This window comes from Oncorhynchus clarkii, chromosome 7 (assembly GCF_045791955.1).
Source record: "Oncorhynchus clarkii lewisi isolate Uvic-CL-2024 chromosome 7, UVic_Ocla_1.0, whole genome shotgun sequence".
Classification (NCBI taxonomy): domain Eukaryota; kingdom Metazoa; phylum Chordata; class Actinopteri; order Salmoniformes; family Salmonidae; genus Oncorhynchus; species Oncorhynchus clarkii.
In genome coordinates this window covers 78,865,606-78,888,201 of record NC_092153.1, presented here as the reverse complement: position 1 = coordinate 78,888,201, position 22,596 = coordinate 78,865,606, and the positions used below count along the sequence as shown (strand labels likewise).

The 22,596-nt window shown below is 40.2% G+C and overlaps 1 protein-coding gene across 1 annotated transcript in view; it reads left to right on the top strand.

Annotated features, from left to right (window-relative positions):
- LOC139412688 (glutamate receptor-interacting protein 2-like) overlaps window positions 1-22,596 on the top strand; it is a gene marked incomplete at its 5' end in the record, with an annotated part of 110,889 nt that overhangs the window by 24,645 nt on the left and 63,648 nt on the right. The window contains 3 exons of the mRNA XM_071159349.1: window positions 6,576-6,716; window positions 8,585-8,749; window positions 13,145-13,334. Coding sequence (XP_071015450.1) covers window positions 6,576-6,716; window positions 8,585-8,749; window positions 13,145-13,334 — 496 coding nt within the window. The remainder of the gene's footprint in view (window positions 1-6,575; window positions 6,717-8,584; window positions 8,750-13,144; window positions 13,335-22,596) is intronic.

Below are 22,596 nucleotides of genomic sequence, written 5' to 3'. Positions count from 1 at the left end.
GTGATGACAACCTCCATTGCCCTGTTAGCTGTTGTTGTTCAGGTTATTTGTTTCACTCCTGTCTTCTCTAACATCCACAACACAAATCAGAGCTGTGATATAACTTCACACCATGAACCGTGTCCTTCTCACCTCATAGTTGATTAAACGTTTGACGTCGCCTTAAAAAAAATAAAAGCCTGTTCTAATCTTCTTATGAGATTTGAGCTTTCAACTGTCACTTCAGCATGTGTAGCTGACTCTCTGGTCATCATATCTGGCTGGTGTAGTCACTCTCACAATGGAGAGTGTGTGTGTGTGTGTGTGTGTGTGTGTGTGTGTGTGTGTGTGTGTGTGTGTGTGTGTGTGTGTGTGTGTGTGTGTGTGTGTGTGTGTGTGTGTGTGTGTGTGTGTGTGTGTGTGCGCGCGTGTGCGTGTGTGTGTGTGTGTGTGTGTGTGTGTCTGTTTGTATGTGTTTGTATGCGTGTGTGTTCCCAGAGAATCCTACAGTAGCTACCACTACCAGATGAGCTTACCCTGAGCTGCAGAGCAGAGCAGCAAGGCAGGATTAGCACTCACTGGATTGGGTGGTTTATTACCAAAATAAATAACACTCCTTTCCAAAGTTCTGTTTTCTCCTTGGCTTTCATGAGAGAGTTAAAACCTTGAGGATTCATATCTCCACTACTGTAGCAGCCGCTGCCACTACCGCTGTATCCTACTAGGGGAGAATGTACTGTGTGTGTGTGTGTGTGTGTGTGTGTGTGTGTGTGTGTGTGTGTGTGTGTGTGTGTGTGTGTGTGTGTGCGTGTGTGTGTGTGTGTGCGTGTGTGTGTGCGTGTACGTGTGTGTGCGTGCACATGCATGTGTGTTTGCGTGTGTGTGTGCTTTCTTGCGTAAGTGTGTTTGTGTGTTTGTGTGTATGTGTGTGTGTGTACGTGTGTGTGTGCATGTGTGTGTTTGCGCGTGTGTGTGTGTGTGTGACCTAATTTAGAGAAGCCATACTGAGAAAGGGAGAGAAGGAAAACATTCCATTGATTTTAACGCATCCTCTCCTAACGTTTTAAAGCTACTTATTTGTATCCTCCCTTGCTGTGACATCACTTCCCCCTACAGTATTACCCCACGATGCAATGCCTTCGGAAAGATTTCAGGCCCCTTGAAACCAAGCAAAGAGGTCGAAGGAATTGTCCTTAGAGCGCCGAGCCACAGTGTGTCGAGGCATAGATCTGGGGAAGGGTACCTAAAAAATTCTGCAGCATTGAAGGTACCCAAGAACACAGTGGCCTCCATCATTCTTAAATGGAAGAAGTTTGGAATCATACTCTTCCTAGAGCTGGCCGCCTGGCCAAACTGAACAATCTTGGCAGAAGGGCCTTGGTCGGGGAGGTGACCAGAACCCGATGGTCACTCTGACCGAGATCTAGAGTTCCTCTGTGGAGATGGGAGAACCTTCCAGAAGGACAACCATCTCTGCAGCAGGGCAACCATCTCTGCAGGCCTTTATGGTAGAGTGGCCAGAGGGAAGCCACTCCTCAGTAAAAGGTACATGACAGCCCGCTTGGAGTTTGTCAAAAGGCACCTAAAGTCTGGAAAAAACCTGGCACCATCCCTACGGTGAAGCATGGTGGTGGCAGCATCATGGTGTGGGGATGCTTTTCAGCGGCAGGCCCTGGAAGACTAGTCAGGATCGATGGAAAGATGAACTGAGCAAAGTACAGAGAGATCCTTGATGAAAACCTGCTCCAGAGCGCTCAGGATCTCAGACTGGGGCCAAGGTTCACCTTCCAACAGGACAATGACCCTAAGCACACAGCCAAGACAATGCAGGAGTGGCTTCGGGACAAGTCTCTGACTGTCTTTGAGTGGCCCAGCCAGAGCCTGGACTTGAACCCGATCTAACATCTCTGAAGAGACCTGAAAATAGCTGTTCAGCAATGCTCCCCATCCAACCTGACAGAATTTGAGAGGATCTGCAGAGAAGAATGGGAGAAACTCCCCAAATACGGGTGTGCCAAGCTGGTAATGTCATACCCAAGAAGACTTGTAACTGTTGCCAAAAGTGCTTCAGTAAAGTTCTGAGTAAAGGGTTTGAAAACGTATGAACATGTGGTATTTCACATTTTTATTTGTAATAAATGTGCAAAAATGTCTAAAAACCTGTTTTCGCTTTGTAATTATGGGGTATTGTGATGTCATTATGGGGTATTGTGATGTCATTATGGGGTATTGTGATGTCATTGTGGGGTACTGTGATGTCATTATGGGGTATTGTGATGTCATTGTGGGGTACTGTGACGTCATTATGGGGTATTGTGATGTCATTATGGGGTATTGCATGTAGATTTAACTGTGTACATTTTTATTTTTAGAATAAGGCTGTAATGTAACAAAATGTGGAAAAAGTCAAGGAGTCTGAATTCTTTCCGAATGTACTGTACACCACAGCTCAGTGATTGACATATCTGTTCCTTTACATATATGATTCATTGTCATGTTTTAATGTATTGGTCTGATTAACAGCATCAACCCATTTAATCCCATTGGTTACACTAGTGAAGAAAAACAGACTCTAGAGAAAGCTAAACTTGTACTCATCAACAAACAAGTCATGCATTACAGTGTTTAGTATGATTTGGAGAAGTTTCATAGGATTTCTCAAAATGGCCACAAGACCGCAAGCAGAAATCTCTGAGGTGTACTTTAAAACATTTAAAAATACATTGTTGACATGTTTTAAATATTTCATTTGTAAATATGTTTAAAGTGTCTAGTTTACATATGTGCCTACATTGTTTTAATACATTAAATCTATGATGCTTGTGGTATATGAAAATATCTTAGCGGTCACATTTGTGACCCATGGCAAAATACACTGGCTCTAACTTATTATATACAGTGTCAGTCTAAAGTTTGGACACACCTATTCATGCCAGGGTTTTTCTTTAGTGTTTTAAATCAGCAAGTGATTCCTGCATACAGTAGCTACAAAATCTGACTGTTAGCATGTGGGTGTTAGGGTTCCCTAACCCTATGGGGTATGTTAGCATGTGGGTGTTAGGGTTCCCTAACCCTATGGGGTATGTTAGCATGTGGGTGTTAGGGTTCCCTAACCCTATGGGGTATGTTAGCATGTGGGTGTTAGGATTCCCTAACCCTATGGGGTATGTTAGCATGTGGGTGTTAGGGTTCCCTAACCCTATGGGGTATGTTAGCATGTGGGTGTTATGGGGTATGTTAGCATGTGGGTGTTAGGGTTCCCTAACCCTATGGGGTATGTTAGCATGTGGGTGTTAGGGTTCCCTAACCCTATGGGGTATATTAGCATGTGGGTGTTAGGGTTCCCTAACCCTATGGGGTATGTTAGCATGTGGGTGTTAGGGTTCCCTAACCCTATGGGGTATGTTAGCATGTGGGTGTTATGGGGTATGTTAGCATGTGGGTGTTAGGGTTCCCTAACCCTATGGGGTATGTTAGCATGTGGGTGTTAGGGTTCCCTAACCCTATGGGGTATGTTAGCATGTGGGTGTTAGGATTCCCTAACCCTATGGGGTATGTTAGCATGTGGGTGTTAGGGTTCCCTAACCCTATGGGGTAACATTGCAGGGGGGTGTAGGTCATTAGGGTATATAGATATTGGGGCTGATGAATAGAGTTAAATGTACTGTATGTTAATTTTATTACAGGCATAGCAATGTATGTTCCCATCGGTCACAATGGGAACCGAGAATAAAACTACTCTATAGTGTGCTCATCAATACATTATGTTTTCTACAAGCGTTTATAACTTGTAGTTTGTTTTAAAATGGGACTCTTATACTCCCTCCTCCCAGTGCCTATCTTGTAAATAAAGGCATTACATTGACATCAGGTGGCCTACTCACACAGTTGGCTAATGAGACAATGAATGAAGCCCTATGAAACGCCAGTTCTGTTGCGTTGTACTGTCCCGGAGGTGTTTCTTCATCTCCTCACAACATTAATAATGCCAATGCTAAATCCCTCTTTAATAGACCTGTGAGGTCTGCTCCTGTCCTGTTACTGAGATAATGGCCTGCCTTAATACCAAGTGATTGGAAAATGAATTGTTATGTGGAACAATGCCGGAGCTCACTATGACTAACTAATGCAGTCCCTGTCTGTCTGAAGACATAGGCACACTGGTAATTACAAGGAGGGAGAGAGAGAGAGAGAGAGAGGGGGGGAGAGAGAGAGAGGGGGAGAGAGAGGGAGAGAGAGAGGGAGAGGGAGAGAGAGAGAGAGAGCGGGAGAGAGGGGGAGAGGGAGAGAGCGAGAAGGGGGGAGGGGGAGAGAGAGAGAGAGAGAGAGAGAGAGAGAGCGAGAGAGAGAGATGCAGAGAGAAGGACTGAGAGAGGGGGAGAGAGGCTGAGAGAGGGGGAGAGAGGCTGAGAGAGGGGGAGAGAGAGAGCAGCAGAGAGAGGGGGAGAGAGAGAGTAAAGAGAGGAAGATGGGGCTTAGCCTGTCTTCATTTAGTCTTTTATAACAGAACAGAGCAGAACAGAGTAGCGCCCGAAAATCATGCCACACATTGGCTGTAGAGCCACAGCCACTGCCAGAGCCAGAGCCAGCTCGGCTAAATACGACAATATTTTGATTAGTTGTAAACTGTCAACCACTGGACTGGAAACACTCCAGTTCACTCCAAACGCTCCAGTTCAGTCCAGGTGGGTCGGTGTTATTTCAGACTGGTTGAAGGTACAGCAGTAAAATAGTTGTCACCTGATTAATAAAATAAAAACATCTATGTGTTTCTGTGCAGTGAAATGGACATTTAACTCTATACTACTAGGCTACTACTAGACTACTACTAGACCACTACTATACCACTGGACTACTACTAGGCTACCACTATACTACTAGACTACTGCTGGACTACTACTATACTACTATACTACTACTATACCACTACTAGACTATGGATATACTACTATACTACTATATCACTACTAGACTGCTACTATACTACTACTATACTACTACCATACTACTGGACTACTACTATACTACTACTATACCACTAGACTACTACTAGAGTACTGCTATGCTACTACACTACTACTATACTACTGCTATACTACTACAATACTACTGTTATACTACTACTATACTACTACTATACTGCTACTATACTACTGCCATACTACTGTACTGATACTATACTACTACTATACCACTGGACTACTACTAGAGTACTACTATGCTACTGCTATGCTACTAGACCACTGCTATACTACTACTATACTACTACTATACTGCCAGACTACTACTATGCTACTACTATGCTACTATACTACTACTATACTACTACTATACCACTAGACTACTACTAGAGTACTGCTATGCTACTACTATACTACCAGACTACTACTATGCTACTGCTATGCTACTAGACTACTACTATACTACTGCTATACTACTACTATACTACTACTATACTACTACTACACTCTCACCTGGCCACTACTATGCTACTACTATACTGCTACTGTACTGCCAGACTACTACTAGACTATACCACTACTAGACTACCATTAGACTATGGCTATACTACTATACTACTGCTATACTACTACTATACTACTGCTATACTACAACTACACTTCCACCTGGCCACTACTATTCTACTAGACTATTACTGTACTACTACTACACTACTACCATACTACTACTATGCTACTACTATACCACTGGACTACAACTATACTACTACTATACTACTATACCACAACTATACTACCACTACACCACTACCATACTACTACTGTGCTACTACTATACCACTGGACTACAACTATAATACCACTATACTACCATACCACGACTATACTACTACTGTACTACTACCATACAACTACTATACTACTATATTACTACTATACTACTTGACTGCTACTATACTACTACTATACTACTGGACTGCTACTATACTGCCACTATACTACTACTTTGCTACTACTAGACTACTACTGTACTGCTACTATACTACTATCCTACTACTAGACTACTACTAGAGTACTACTATACTGCTATACCACTAGCCTACTACTAGACTACTACTGTACTGCTACTATACTACTATCCTACTACTAGACTACTACTAGAGTACTACTATACTGTTATACCACTAGCCTACTACTAGACTACTACTATACTACTGGACTACTACTATACTACTGGACGACTACTACTACTACTCAACTACTACTATATTACCACTATACTATTACTAGACTACTAGACTACTACTATACTACTGGACTACTACTAGACTACTAGACTACTACTAGACTACTACTATACTACTGCTATACTTCTAGACTGCTACTAGACTACTATACTATTACTATGTTACTACTATACTACTACTAGACTACTATTATACTACTGGACTACTACTATACTACTTCTAGACTACTAGACTACTAAACGACTACCATACTACTACTATACTACTACTATACTTCTGGGAATCTACTATACTACCACTATACTACTACTAGACTGCTACTTCTCTCCTCTCCTCACACGTTTCTGTGTTTCACACTTCTCTCCTCTTCTTCCACTCTGTGTTTCAGTGAAGGTTCAGAAGAGTGACAACCCCCACTCGTGGGACCCCTGTGTGAACTACTGCCCCCCCCAGCACCCCTCCTCTCACTGTAAGACAAACACCTGGACCACCTCCTCCAACCCCTCCAGCACACAGGAATATTGCAAATGTAAGTATCGCCTCTGCTTCTTTCTGTTTCTACATTGTTCTGTGTCTGTGCTTTGTGTGCCATACCTTTGTTCTCACACTACCGGAAATGTAGCTATACCCTGTGTCTGTGTCTGGTCTGTGTCTGGTCTGTGTCTGGTCTGTGCTGTGTCTGTCTTAGTCGCTATACCTTGTGTCTGTGTCTGGTCTGTGTCTGGTCTGTGTCTGGTCTGTGCTGTGTCTGTGTCTGGTCTGTGCTGTGTCTGTGTCTGGTCAGTGCTGTGCTGTGTCTGTGTCTTTGTCTGGTCTGTGCTGTGTCTGTGTCTGGTCTGTGCTGTGTCTGGTCTGTGTCTGTGTCTGGTCTGTGCTGTGTCTGTGTCTGGTCTGTGCTGTGTCTGTCTTAGTCCTAGTGTCCACCAAGAGTCAGTATCTATGATGACTTTAGCCTCTCTATCTCCCTACTGCCCTAGTGTCCACCAAGAGTCCGTATCTATGTGACTTTAGTCTCTCTATCTCCCTACTGCCGTAGTGTCCACCAAGAGTCAGTATCTATGTGACTTTATTCTCTCTATCTCCCTACTGCCCTAGTGTCCACCAAGAGTCAGTATCTATGATGACTTTAGCCTCTCTATCTCTCTACTGCCCTAGTGTCCACCAGGAGTCAGTATCTATGTGACTTTAGTCTCTCCCTCACTCTACAGAATTGGTGTCCACCACCAAGAGTCAGTATCTATGTGACTTTAGTCTCTCTATCTCCCTACTGCCCTAGTGTCCACCAGGAGTCAGTATCTATGTGACTTTAGTCTCTCCCTCACTCTACAGAATTGGTGTCCACCAAGAGTCAGTATCTACGTGACTTTAGTCTCTCTATCTCCCTACTGCCCTAGTGTCCACCAGGAGTCAGTATCTATGTGACTTTAGTCTCTCCCTCACTCTACAGAATTGGTGTCCACCAAGAGTCAGTATCTATGTGACTTTAGTCTCTCCCTCACTCTACAGAATTGGTGTCCACCAAGAGTCAGTATCTACGTGACTTTAGTCTCTCCCTCACTGAATTAGTGTCCATCGGACTCTTTATCTCCTGCCTTAATATAATATAATATATAAAATATATTCATTCTGAATATGTACAGTATGTACAGTAATATGTACAGTAATACCAATTAGCAGACACTTTTTTTAAATGACTTCTCTCCTTCTCTCTGCAGCCTTAGTGACTCTTCTTTGCATCATCTCTCTCTCCCTCTGTTTTTCTCAATTCAATTCAATTCAATTTTCTTTATTGGCATGACGTTACAATGTACATATTGCCAAAGCTTATTTTGGATATTTACAATATGAAAATAATAAGAATCAAAATTGTCAACGGGACAACAGTAACAACAATAACCAAGGGTCAAAATAACCATACAATGAATGATAACAATAAGCATACAGTAGAGGACATGTGCAGATTGATTGGTCTGTCAGACATGGTCCCTCATCTTATGGCAGGCAGCAATGTAGTGCGCTGCCAACCCACAGCTCTCTGCGTCCTCCCCCAACAGTAGCCTATTCTCATCAGAGAGGTCTTTGAAACCTTGAACAAGGGTTTCAAATTTGGGGGAATGACACTCTCTAATTGTTTAATATTTTTTACATTTTGTCAGGAAATGCAGCTCTGTCTCTGTTTCTCTCTCTCTCTCTCTCTCTCTCTCTCTCTCTCTCTCTCTCTCTCTCTCTCGCTCTCTCTCTCTGTCTACCTTTCACTCACTCTCTCTCTCTCGCTCTCTCTCTCTCTCTGTCTACCTTTCACTCACTCTCTCTCTCTCTCTCTCTCTCTCTCTCTCTCTCTCTCTCTCTCTCTCTCTCTGTCTACCTTTCACTCTCTCTCTCTCTCTCTCTCTCCAGCCCTAGTGTCGACCAACTTCTCCCCCGGTTCCACCACCACCACCACATCAGGCCCTGGGTCGACCAGCCAGATCTCCAGTACCCTGCCCCGTACAGCTGTCCCCATGAGTCCACGCAACTCCATGATGAAGAGACGACAGAGGAAAAAAGAACTTAAGAGCTCATGTTCGTACTGTATGGTCTTCAAATCCCTCCCCCATTACAATACCCTATCCACTAGAGACAGTACTATGGTACAGGTGTAGGATCTTCATTTGATCAACTTTTTGTAGGTAAACTTTAAAACTTGTAGTGTATTTGAGGTTGAAAAAGGCTTCTAAAGTTTGTATTTTCACATTTAAAAGTTAATATTAACTCATATCCAAATACTGAGGTTGACTCGTCATATTTGTGGCCAAAGCATAAATTGGAGAAAAAAATCTACTTTAAAAACCCCATTATTTCACTTCACATTGCAAGTAATTATAGATTAATATTTCATAGATATCTGGAAAACACTGGGCAGTGTTTAAAGAAAAATGTATCAAACCTTGCAGGGTTATTTTCCTGCCGTAGCAAACTGGCTCAAGTTAAGATCCTACATCTGTAGTTTGGAGGATATCATACTGCTCAGTGTGCTGTTATTTCCACCATTTTCATGTAGTTGATGTAATCATGCTGGTTCTGTTTTCCATAGTTTAATACTGTGCGAGTGTTGTGTTTGTCTTTGCTCTGGTGATTCTATTTAATCCATATTTGATTTAGTCTTGATATGCCCAACCCTCATCCTGGGAGCTACCCTCTCACAGGATTTTCTGCAAATGTGTTTTGCTAGTGACCTTACCAGGACCCTTCATTAGCTGAATCAGGTGTTTTACTGCAGGGTTGAAACAACACCCTGCACACCTAGTTGCTTTCCAGAAGTAGAGATGGTCACTCCTGATAGGGTAGATAGTATGTGTTCTGTCTGAAATCTATCTCTCTCTCTCTCTCTCTCTCTCTCTCTATTCGCTTTATTGACATGACGTAACAATGTAGATATTGCCAAAGTGTCACGTTAGTCGTACACATAATGAGCGGACCAAGGCGCAGCGTGAGTAGAGTTACACATATTTATTAAAGTGAGCCTTCAAAAAAAAAACGAACTTGCAATATCCCACAACAGGTGGGAAAAGGACCCCACTAAGTATCATCCCCAATTAGAGGCAACGATCATCAGCTGCCTCCAATTGGGAACCATATTCACACCAACATAGAAATTCAAGAGTAGAACACCCCCTAGTCACACTCTGACCTACTGCTCTACTCTGACCTACTGCTCTCTATGGTCAGGGCGTGACACAAAGCTTACTTTGGATATTTACAATATGGAAATAAAAAATAATCAACAATTGTCAACGGGACAACAGTAACACCAATATCAAGGGTCAAAATAACCATACATTCAACAATAACAATAAGCATACAGTAGAGGACATGTGCAGATTGATTGGTCTGTCAGACACTGTCCCTCATCTTATGGCAGGCAGCAATGTAGTGCGCTGCCAACCCACAGCTCTCTGCGTCCTCCTCCAACAGGATGGGTAGCCTATTCTCGTCAGTGAGGTCTTTGAAATCTTGAATAAGGGTTTCAAATTTGGCGAAACGACACCCTCTAATTGTTTAATATTTTTTTTACATTTTGTCAGGAAATGCAGCTCCGTCTCAGGTTCTGCTGTTGTGCAGTGGTTGCACAGCCTTTCCTCTACAGGGAGCCAGGTTCTGCTGTTGTGCAGTGGTTACACAGCCTTTCCTCTACAGGGAGCCAGGTTCTGCTGTTGTGCAGTGGTTGCACAGCCTTTCCTCTACAGGGAGCCAGGTTCTCCTGTGTCTAACCTTCTCAATGGCAAGGCTGCTTTTCTAAGGTTTTGATCAGTAACCATGGTCAAATAGTTAGCCACGGTGTACTGTCGATTTAGGGCCAGATAGCACTGCATTTTGCTTTGTGTTTGTGCTTGTGTTTCCCAATAAGCAATGTAGTTTTGTTTTGACTGTGTTTTAATTTGGTTTACTCTGATTGATTGGATGTTCTGGTCCTGAGGCTTCAGTGTGTTAGTAGAACATGTTTGTGAACTCAGCCCCAGGACCAGCTGGATGAGGGGACTGAGGCTTCAGTGTGTTAGTAGAACAGGTTTGTGAACTCAGCCCCAGGACCAGCTGGATGAGGGGACTCTTTTCTTTGCTCAGCTCTTGGCATTGCAGGGCTTGGTAATGATATGAGAGGGGGTCACTGTATTTTAGATGTTTCCAAAACTTAATTGCTCTTTTTTGAGTTTTTATTAATAGTGGATATTGGCCTAATTCTGCCCTGCATGCAGTGTTTGTAGTTTTCCTCTGGACATGTAGGAGAATCTTACAGAACTCTGCATGCAGGGTTTCAATGGGGTGTTTGTCCCATTTGATGAAATCTTGTTTTGCAAGTGGACCCCACACCTCGCTGCCATAAAGTGCAATTGGTTCAATGACACATTCAATTAGTTTTAGCCAAATTGTAATAGTTATTTAAATTGGAATTTGTTTTTTAATGGTGTAGAATGCCATCTCTCTCTCTCTTTCTTTTCTCTCTATCTTTCTTTCTCTCTCACTCTCTCTCTCTCTCTCTCTCTCTCTTTCTTTTCTCTCTCTCTCTCTCTCTCTCTCTCTCTCTCCCTCTCTCTATCTCTCTCTCACTCTCTCTCTCTCTCTCTCTCTCTCTCCCTCTCTCTATCTCTCTCTCTCTCTCTCTCTCTCTCTCTCTCTCTCTCTCTCTCTCTCTCTCTCTCTCTTTCTTTTCTTTCTTTCTTTCTCTCCAACTCTCCCCTCTCTCTCTCTTTCTCTCTCTCTCTCTCTCTCTCTCTCTCTCCCCTCTCTCGCTCTCTCTCTCTCTCTCTCTCTGTCTCTCTCTCTCTCTCTCTCTCTCCCTCTCTCTATCTCTCTCTCTCTCTCTCTCTCTCTGTCTCTCTCTCTCTCTCTCTCTCTCCCTCTCTCTATCTCTCTCTCTCTCTCTCCCTCTCTCTATCTCTCTCTCTCTCTCTCTCTCTCTCTCTCTCTCTCTCTCTCTCTTTCTTTTCTTTCTTTCTTTCTCTCCAACTCTCCCCTCTCTCTCTCTTTCTCTCTCTCTCTCTCTCTCTCTCTCTCTCTCTCTCTCTCCCCCTCTCTCGCTCTCTCTCTCTCTCTCTCTCTCTGTCTCTCTCTCTCTCTCTCTCTCTCTCTCCCTCTCTCTATCTCTATCTCTCTCTCTCTCTCTCTCTCTCTCTCTCTCTCTCTCTCTCTCTCTCTCTCCCTCTCTCTATCTCTCTCTGTCTCTCTCTCTCTCTTTCTCTCTCTCTCTCTCTCTCTCCCTCTCTCTATCTCTCTCTGTCTCTGTCTCTCTCTTTCTTTCTCTCCAACTCTCCCTCTCTCTCTCTCTCTGTCTCTCTCTCTTAATTCAATTCAATTCAATTCAAGGGCTTTATTGGCATGGGAAACATGTGTTAACATTGCCAAAGCAAGTGAGGTAGACAACATACAAAGTTAATATATAAAGTGAAAAACAACAAAAATTAAAAGTAAACATTACACATACAGAGGTTTCAAAACAGTAAAGACATTACAAATGTCATATTATATATATATATACACAGTGTTTTAACAATGTACAAATGGTTAAAGGACACAAGATAAAATAAATAAGCATAAATATGGGTTGTATTTACAATGGTGTGTGTTCTTCACTGGTTGCCCTTTTCTCGTGGCAACAGGTCACAAATCTTGCTGCTGTGATGGCACACTGTGGAATTTCACCCAGTAGATATGGGAGTTTTTCAAATTTGGATTTGTTTTCGAATTCTTTGTGGATCTGTGTAATCTGAGGGAAATATGTCTCTCTAATATGGTCATACATTGGGCAGGAGGTTAGGAAGTGCAGCTCAGTTTCCACCTCATTTTGTGGGCAGTGAGCACATAGCCTGTCTTCTCTTGAGAGCCATGTCTGCCTACGGCGGCCTTTCTCAATAGCAAGGCTATGCTCACTGAGTCTGTACATAGTCAAAGCTTTCCTTAATTTTGGGTCAGTCACAGTGGTCAGGTATTCTGCCGCTGTGTACTCTCTGTTTAGGGCCAAATAGCATTCTAGTTTGCTCTGTTTTTTTGTTAATTCTTTCCAATGTGTCAAGTAATTATCTTTTTGTTTTCTCATGATTTGGTTGGGTCTAATTGTGCTGTTGTCCTGGGGCTCTGTAGGGTGTGTTTGTGTTTGTGAACAGAGCCCCAGGACCAGCTTGCTTAGGGGACTCTTCTCCAGGTTCATCTCTCTGTAGGTGATGGCTTTGTTATGGAAGGTTTGTGAATCACTTCCTTTTAGGTGGTTGTAGAATTTAACGGCTCTTTTCTGGATTTTGATAATTAGTGGGTATCGGCCTAATTCTGCTCTGCATGCATTATTTGGTGTTCTACGTTGTACACGGAGGATATTTTTGCCTTGTCTCTCAGATCGTTCACACCACCCCCACTCTCTCTCTCTCTTTCTCTCTCTCTCTCTCTCTCTCTCTCTCTCTCTCTCTCTCTCTCTCTCTCTCTCTCCAGCTGTGTCACTGGCATCCAGTACAGTGGGCCCTGGTGGTCAGATCGTCCACACAGAGAGCAGTGAGATCACCCTGAGAGGAGACCCTCTAAACGGCTTTGGGGTCCAGCTACAGGGAGGCATCTTTGCTACAGAGACCCTCTCTGCTCCGCCACTCATACGTTTCATAGAGCCGGACAGCTCGGCAGAGAGGTACGCACGCACACTCCTGAAAACTGAAGCTTGTGATTGTGATGTGGAGAGAGGGATCTAGAGATGGATCAGACAGGCTCCAGACAGTGTCGCAGTAACACAGAGACCCTGCTACTTCAGACAGTGATTCCTGTCGTCATGAATCAGGCCAACAGACAGCCTGGAGTAATATGTAGTAAGTGTGTTATGGCCTTTCGGCCAGGCTGTTATTTGTCAATTATAGACTGGGTGGTCGAGCCCTGACTGCTGATTGGCTGAAAGTTGAACGTTTCTATTAGCAACAAGGCACCTCGGGGGTTCGTGGTATATTGCCAATATACCACGGCTAAGGGCTGTGTCCAGGCACTCCATGTTGTGTCGTGCCCAAGAACAGCCCTAAACCATGGTATATTGGCCATATACCACACCCTCTCGGGCCTTATTGCTTAATTAGAACAGGTTCTCGATTCACTTGTCTGGTGAAGGAATGGGTAGGTGAATAAGTGATAAATTACTTTAAACCTAATCACCCCTTGGTGTTTTCTACTACCACCCCCACTGCTAATACTACTACTACTATGTTACAGATGTAGAATCTTAATTTGATCACCCTGTTGTAGAGTAATTAAGGTTTAAGGTTTCCCTTACAAAACATTTATCAAGCCCTTCAAAAATTACCATTAATTATAATCAACATAATAATTAAAATGTCCTATTGCTGCAGGATTACATTCCTGCTGTAGAAAAATGGCTCAAATGAAGGTCCTACATCTGTAGTGAATTGAAGTACACTGTTTGGATCAATGGAGGCTGGTGGGAGGAGCTATAGGAGGATGGGCTCATTGTAATGTATGGAATGGAATTAATGGAATGGTATGAAACACATCAAACAAATGGAAACAACATGTTGGGCTCCGTTCCATTAATTCCATTCCATACATTACAACGAGCACCTCCTCCTATAGCTCCTCCCACCAGCCTCCACTGATTCAGACCCATCTGTGTAGTGTTTTACTGATGTTATATTAAGACTGTATAAGTTGTTGTTGGTTTTAAAGTGGGACCCAACATGGCTTTCATGTTGGCTACAGAGATTCAGGACCTTTGTGTCTCTACTGTCTGCAGAAAGGAAACAAAACAATTTTATATCATGAAGAATTTCCTGGTTTTTGTTTTTACTAATTTTGAACTCTGCCTTGTCTCCAGGGTAATCCTACTTCACTACGGGATAATTGGACTATTCTTGACTAAAGAGTGAGAGAGAGAGGGAGAGAGAGAGATACTATATATATATATATATATATATATATATATATATATATATATATATATATATATATATATATATAGCGAGAGAGAGAGAGCAAGAGAGAAAGTTCCCTTTTGTGTTTTTGCTTTGATCTGAGCACAGGGAATTGTGTTGACGTCTGTTTGTTTACCCATAATCCTCCTTGTCGCCAGCGCTATTTCACAACGACAGAGGCCTCCGCTGGTAGAAAATCGTCTTTTTTGCTGTTCTCACTCCATCTGGAGAAATACTTCTTATGTCTCAGGAACCACATTAATAATATGTTAACACTTTAACAACATTGAGAAATCTTCTGAGATTGACAGACAGTAATGCTTCAAGAAGGTTGACCTGGAACGCAACCATTGGCACAAGACAGGGGGGGTAAATAGATAGATCCTCCTTCTAGACGACAGATAAAATGTTCAACTGTCGCACGAACGCACGCGCACACACACACACACACACATACACACACACACACACACACACACACACACACACACACATGTCTCTGACAGAGAGTTACAGCAACCTGGGGAGTCTCTCTCCACATTCGTGTATCTTCTTTCCCCTGTGTTTCTCTCTCTCTCTCCTTATTTCTCCTTCTCTCTCTCTCTTCTCGATGATTCTGGGTTAGTTGAAACGGATGAGTTGTATTGAAAACAACACGTTAAAGATGTCTGCTGGCCTATCAGGAAGGCTTGAAATGAAAGAGACGGTGTGTTTCTTTCAACTTGAAAGGAAAGCATCTTGGCCGTTGTCAAACTGGATGAGCGTTAATATTACTTGGGTATCTGGGTCAAGACTCGGTGGGGCTCAGACTGGAGAATTCTCTCTCACTGCTTATCAGTTAGACGATTTAAAGATTGGGGTTAGGGGGGTTTGGGGGGGGGGGGGGGGGTGGACTGGAGAACTTCAAACATATTTTGTGTAGAAGCATGTCTAAATCTTGTTGTCTTGACAGTAAATGAGAGAACTCATTAGCATGTCTCTTTCTCTCCCTCTCTGTCTAACTATGTACTCAACTCATTCGAGTGTGTTAGATGAGTTAACTCGACTCATTAGAGTGTATTAGATGAGTTAACCCAACTCATTACAGTGTATTAGATGAGTTATCTCAACTCATTAGAGTGTATTAGATGAGTTATCTCAACTCATTAGAGTGTATTAGATGAGTTAACTCAACTCATTAGAGTGTATTTGATGAGTTAACCCAACTCATTACAGTGTATTAGATGAGTTAACTCAACTCATTAGAGTGTATTAGATGAGTTAACCCAACTCATTACAGTGTATTAGATGAGTTAACTAAACTCATTAGAGTGTATTAGATGAGTTAACCCAACTCATTACAGTGTATTAGATGAGTTAGCCCAACTCATTACAGTGTATTAGATGAGTTAACTCAACTCATTACAGTGTATTAGATGAGTTAACCCAACTCATTACAGTGTATTAGATGAGTTAACCCAACGCATTACAGTGTATTAGATGAGTTAACCCAACTCCTTAGAGTGTATTAGATGAGTTAAGCCAACTCATTAGAGTGTATTTGATGAGTTAACCCAACTCATTACAGTGTATTAGATGAGTTCACCCAACTCATTAGAGTGTATTAGATGAGTTAACCCAACTCATTAGAGTGTATTTGATGAGTTAACCCAACTCATTAGAGTGTATTAGATGAGTTAAACCAACTCATTACAGTGTATTAGATGAGTTAACCCAACTCATTAGAGTGTATTAGATGAGTTAACCCAACTCATTACAGTGTATTCGATGAGTTAACCCAACGCATTACAGTGTATTAGATGAGTTAACCCAACTCATTAGAGTGTATTAGATGAGTTAACCCAACTCATTACAGTGTATTAGATGAGTTAACCCAACTCATTACAGTGTATTAGATGAGTTAACCCAACTCATTACAGTGTATTAGATGAGTTAACCCAACTCAATACAGTGTATTAGATGAGTTAACCCAACTCATTAGAGTGTATTAGATGAGTTAACTCAACTCATTACAGTGTATTAGATGAGTTAACTCAACTCATTACAGTGTATTTGATGAGTTAACCCAACTCATTACAGTGTATTAGATAAGTTAACTCAACTCATTACAGTGTATTAGATGAGTTAACTCAACTCATTACAGTGTATTTGATGAGTTAACCCAACTCATTACAGTGTATTAGATGAGTTAACCCAACTCATTACAGTGTATTAGATGAGTTAACCCAACTCATTAGAGTGTATTAGATGAGTTAACTCAACTCATTACAGTGTATTAGATGAGTTAACTCAACTCATTACAGTGTATTAGATGAGTTAACTCAACTTATTAGAGTGTATTAGATGAGTTAACTCAACTCATTACAGTGTATTAGATGAGTTAACTAAACTTATTAGAGTGTATTAGATGAGTTAACTCAACTTATTAGAGTGTATTAGATGAGTTAACTCAACTCATTACAGTGTATTAGATGAGTTAACCCAACTCATTAGAGTGTATTAGATGAGTTAACTCAACTCATTACAGTGCATTAGATGAGTTAACTCAACTCATTACAGTGTATTAGATGAGTTAACTCAACTTATTAGAGTGTATTAGATGAGTTAACTCAACTTATTAGAGTGTATTAGATGAGTTAACCCAACTCATTACAGTGTATTAGATGAGTTAACCCAACTCATTACAGTGTATTAGATGAGTTAACCCAACTTATTACAGTGTATTAGATGAGTTAACCCAACTTATTAGAGTGTATTAGATGAGTTAACCCAACTCATTACAGTGTATTAGATGAGTTAAACCAACTTATTAGAGTGTATTAGATGAGTTAACCCAACTTATTACAGTGTATTAGATGAGTTAACTCAACTTATTAGAGTGTATTAGATGAGTTAACTCAACTTATTAGAGTGTATTAGATGAGTTAACTCAACTTATTAGAGTGTATTAGATGAGTTAACCCAACTCATTACAGTGTATTAGATGAGTTAACCCAACTCATTACAGTGTATTAGATGAGTTAACCCAACTTATTACAGTGTATTAGATGAGTTAACCCAACTTATTAGAGTGTATTAGATGAGTTAACCCAACTCATTACAGTGTATTAGATGAGTTAACCCAACTTATTAGAGTGTATTAGATGAGTTAACCCAACTTATTACAGTGTATTAGATGAGTTAACCCAACTTATTAGAGTGTATTAGATGAGTTAACCCAACTCATTACAGTGTATTAGATTAGTTAACCCAACTTATTAGAGTGTATTAGATGAGTTAACCCAACTTATTAGAGTGTATTAGATGAGTTAACTCAACTCATTACAGTGTATTAGATGAGTTAACTCAACTCATTACAGTGTATTAGATGAGTTAACTTAACTCATTAGAGTGTATTAGATGAGTTAACTCAACTCAATACAGTGTATTAGATGAGTTAACTCAACTCATTACAGTGTATTAGATGAGTTAACCCAACTCATTACAGTGTATTAGATGAGTTAACTCAACTCATTAGAGTGTATTAGATGAGTTAACCCAACTCATTACAGTGTATTAGATGAGTTAACTAAACTCATTAGAGTGTATTAGATGAGTTAACCCAACTCATTACAGTGTATTAGATGAGTTATCTCAACTCATTAGAGTGTATTAGATGAGTTAACTCAACTCATTAGAGTGTATTTGATGAGTTAACCCAACTCATTACAGTGTATTAGATGAGTTAACTCAACTCATTAGAGTGTATTAGATGAGTTAACCCAACTCATTACAGTGTATTAGATGAGTTAACTAAACTCATTAGAGTGTATTAGATGAGTTAACCCAACTCATTACAGTGTATTAGATGAGTTAGCCCAACTCATTACAGTGTATTAGATGAGTTAACTCAACTCATTACAGTGTATTAGATGAGTTAACCCAACTCAGTACAGTGTATTAGATGAGTTAACCCAACGCATTACAGTGTATTAGATGAGTTAACCCAACTCCTTAGAGTGTATTAGATGAGTTAACCCAACTCATTAGAGTGTATTTGATGAGTTAACCCAACTCATTAGAGTGTATTAGATGAGTTAACACAACTTATTAGAGTGTATTAGATGAGTTAACTCAACTCATTACAGTGTATTAGATGAGTTAACTCAACTCATTACAGTGTATTAGATGAGTTAACTTAACTCATTAGAGTGTATTAGATGAGTTAACTCAACTCAATACAGTGTATTAGATGAGTTAACTCAACTCATTACAGTGTATTAGATGAGTTAACCCAACTCATTACAGTGTATTAGATGAGTTAACTCAACTCATTAGAGTGTATTAGATGAGTTAACCCAACTCATTACAGTGTATTAGATGAGTTAACTAAACTCATTAGAGTGTATTAGATGAGTTAACCCAACTCATTACAGTGTATTAGATGAGTTATCTCAACTCATTAGAGTGTATTAGATGAGTTAACTCAACTCATTAGAGTGTATTTGATGAGTTAACCCAACTCATTACAGTGTATTAGATGAGTTAACTCAACTCATTAGAGTGTATTAGATGAGTTAACCCAACTCATTACAGTGTATTAGATGAGTTAACTAAACTCATTAGAGTGTATTAGATGAGTTAACCCAACTCATTACAGTGTATTAGATGAGTTAGCCCAACTCATTACAGTGTATTAGATGAGTTAACTCAACTCATTACAGTGTATTAGATGAGTTAACCCAACTCAGTACAGTGTATTAGATGAGTTAACCCAACGCATTACAGTGTATTAGATGAGTTAACCCAACTCCTTAGAGTGTATTAGATGAGTTAACCCAACTCATTAGAGTGTATTTGATGAGTTAACCCAACTCATTAGAGTGTATTAGATGAGTTAAACCAACTCATTACAGTGTATTAGATGAGTTAACCCAACTCATTAGAGTGTATTAGATGAGTTAACCCAACTCATTACAGTGTATTCGATGAGTTAACCCAACGCATTACAGTGTATTAGATAAGTTAACCCAACTCATTAGAGTGTATTAGATGAGTTAACCCAACTCATTACAGTGTATTAGATGAGTTAACCCAACTCATTACAGTGTATTAGATGAGTTAACCCAACTCATTACAGTGTATTAGATGAGTTAACCCAACTCATTACAGTGTATTAGATGAGTTAACCCAACTCATTAGAGTGTATTAGATGAGTTAACTCAACTCATTACAGTGTATTTGATGAGTTAACCCAACTCATTACAGTGTATTAGATAAGTTAACTCAACTCATTACAGTGTATTAGATGAGTTAACTCAACTCATTACAGTGTATTTGATGAGTTAACCCAACTCATTACAGTGTATTAGATGAGTTAACCCAACTCATTACAGTGTATTAGATGAGTTAACCCAACTCATTAGAGTGTATTAGATGAGTTAACTCAACTCATTACAGTGTATTAGATGAACCTCTTACTTCTACCCCTTCCTTTTTCGAAAATTCTGTTAAAAATCGCGCAACTTTTCAGCGTCCTGCTACTCATGCCAGGAATATAGTATATGCATATGATTAGTATGTGTGGATAGAAAACACTCTGAAGTTTATAAAACTGGTTAAATCACGGCTGTGACTATAACAGATCGTGTGTTTCATTGAAAAACGCAAGAAAAACTGCTCTCTGAAAGCTAAAAATAATTTCCATAAGTCACTTCCACCAGTTATTAAAAGAGAACAGAATTTAATGGCGATCTGCCTGAAATTCATACAAATTCCGCACGATGGCGCCATTGTCCTAATTTTCAATTGAATTAATTGTTGGAAAATCCTTCTATCTGACCTGCAGTTTCCCAGTCTTCACCCGGATGCAGTTGAGGGAGATATTAGAAGCCATTGTTTTTGCAAGTGAAGACCTATTGAAAAGACATCGCCCTGTAATCATTTTGATAGATTATAAACGTTTACTAATACCTAAAGTTGGATTACAAAAGGATTTCGAAGTGTTTTGTGAAAGTTTATCGTCGACTTTTTTAATTTTAAAAAATTACGCAGCGTTTAAAAACGATGATTTTTTCTGAATGACACAGATCCCATACAAAGCTATTTTGGGTATATATGGACCGATTTAAACGAAAAAAAGACCCAATAGTGATGTTTATGGGGCATATAGGAGTGCCAAGAAAGAAGCTTGTCAAAGGTAATGAATGTTTTATATTTTATTTCTGCGTTTTGGGTAGCGCCGGCTACCGCAAAATCTGTTGTTTACGTGTCGAGCTGGCATTTTGGGGGGTGCATGCTATCAGATAATAGCTTCTCATGCTTTCGCCGAAAAGCATTTTAAAAATCTGACTTGCTGGCTAGGTTCACAACGAGTGTAGCTTTAATTCAATACCCTGCTTGTGAATTTTGATCAAAGATTGAGTTGTAACGAGTACATTTAGCATTTAGCGTAGCGCATTTGCATTTCCAGGGGCATACTTGAGACGTCTGCGTCTCAAGGATGGTCAAGAAGTTAACTCAACTCATTACAGTGTATTAGATGAGTTAACTCAACTTATTAGAGTGTATTAGATGAGTTAACTCAACTCATTACAGTGTATTAGATGAGTTAACTAAACTTATTAGAGTGTATTAGATGAGTTAACTCAACTTATTAGAGTGTATTAGATGAGTTAACTCAACTCATTACAGTGTATTAGATGAGTTAACCCAACTCATTAGAGTGTATTAGATGAGTTAACTCAACTCATTACAGTGCATTAGATGAGTTAACCCAACTCATTAGAGTGTATTAGATGAGTTAACCCAACTCCTTAGAGTGTATTAGATGAGTTAACCCAACTCATTAGAGTGTATTTGATGAGTTAACCCAACTCATTAGAGTGTATTAGATGAGTTAAACCAACTCATTACAGTGTATTAGATGAGTTAACCCAACTCATTAGAGTGTATTAGATGAGTTAACCCAACTCATTACAGTGTATTCGATGAGTTAACCCAACGCATTACAGTGTATTAGATAAGTTAACCCAACTCATTAGAGTGTATTAGATGAGTTAACCCAACTCATTACAGTGTATTAGATGAGTTAACCCAACTCATTACAGTGTATTAGATGAGTTAACCCAACTCATTACAGTGTATTAGATGAGTTAACCCAACTCATTAGAGTGTATTAGATGAGTTAACTCAACTCATTACAGTGTATTTGATGAGTTAACCCAACTCATTACAGTGTATTAGATAAGTTAACTCAACTCATTACAGTGTATTAGATGAGTTAACTCAACTCATTACAGTGTATTTGATGAGTTAACCCAACTCATTACAGTGTATTAGATGAGTTAACCCAACTCATTACAGTGTATTAGATGAGTTAACCCAACTCATTAGAGTGTATTAGATGAGTTAACTCAACTCATTACAGTGTATTAGATGAACCTCTTACTTCTACCCCTTCCTTTTTCGAAAATTCTGTTAAAAATCGCGCAACTTTTCAGCGTCCTGCTACTCATGCCAGGAATATAGTATATGCATATGATTAGTATGTGTGGATAGAAAACACTCTGAAGTTTATAAAACTGGTTAAATCACGGCTGTGACTATAACAGATCGTGTGTTTCATTGAAAAACGCAAGAAAAACTGCTCTCTGAAAGCTAAAAATAATTTCCATAAGTCACTTCCACCAGTTATTAAAAGAGAACAGAATTTAATGGCGATCTGCCTGAAATTCATACAAATTCCGCACGATGGCGCCATTGTCCTAATTTTCAATTGAATTAATTGTTGGAAAATCCTTCTATCTGACCTGCAGTTTCCCAGTCTTCACCCGGATGCAGTTGAGGGAGATATTAGAAGCCATTGTTTTTGCAAGTGAAGACCTATTGAAAAGACATCGCCCTGTAATCATTTTGATAGATTATAAACGTTTACTAATACCTAAAGTTGGATTACAAAAGGATTTCGAAGTGTTTTGTGAAAGTTTATCGTCGACTTTT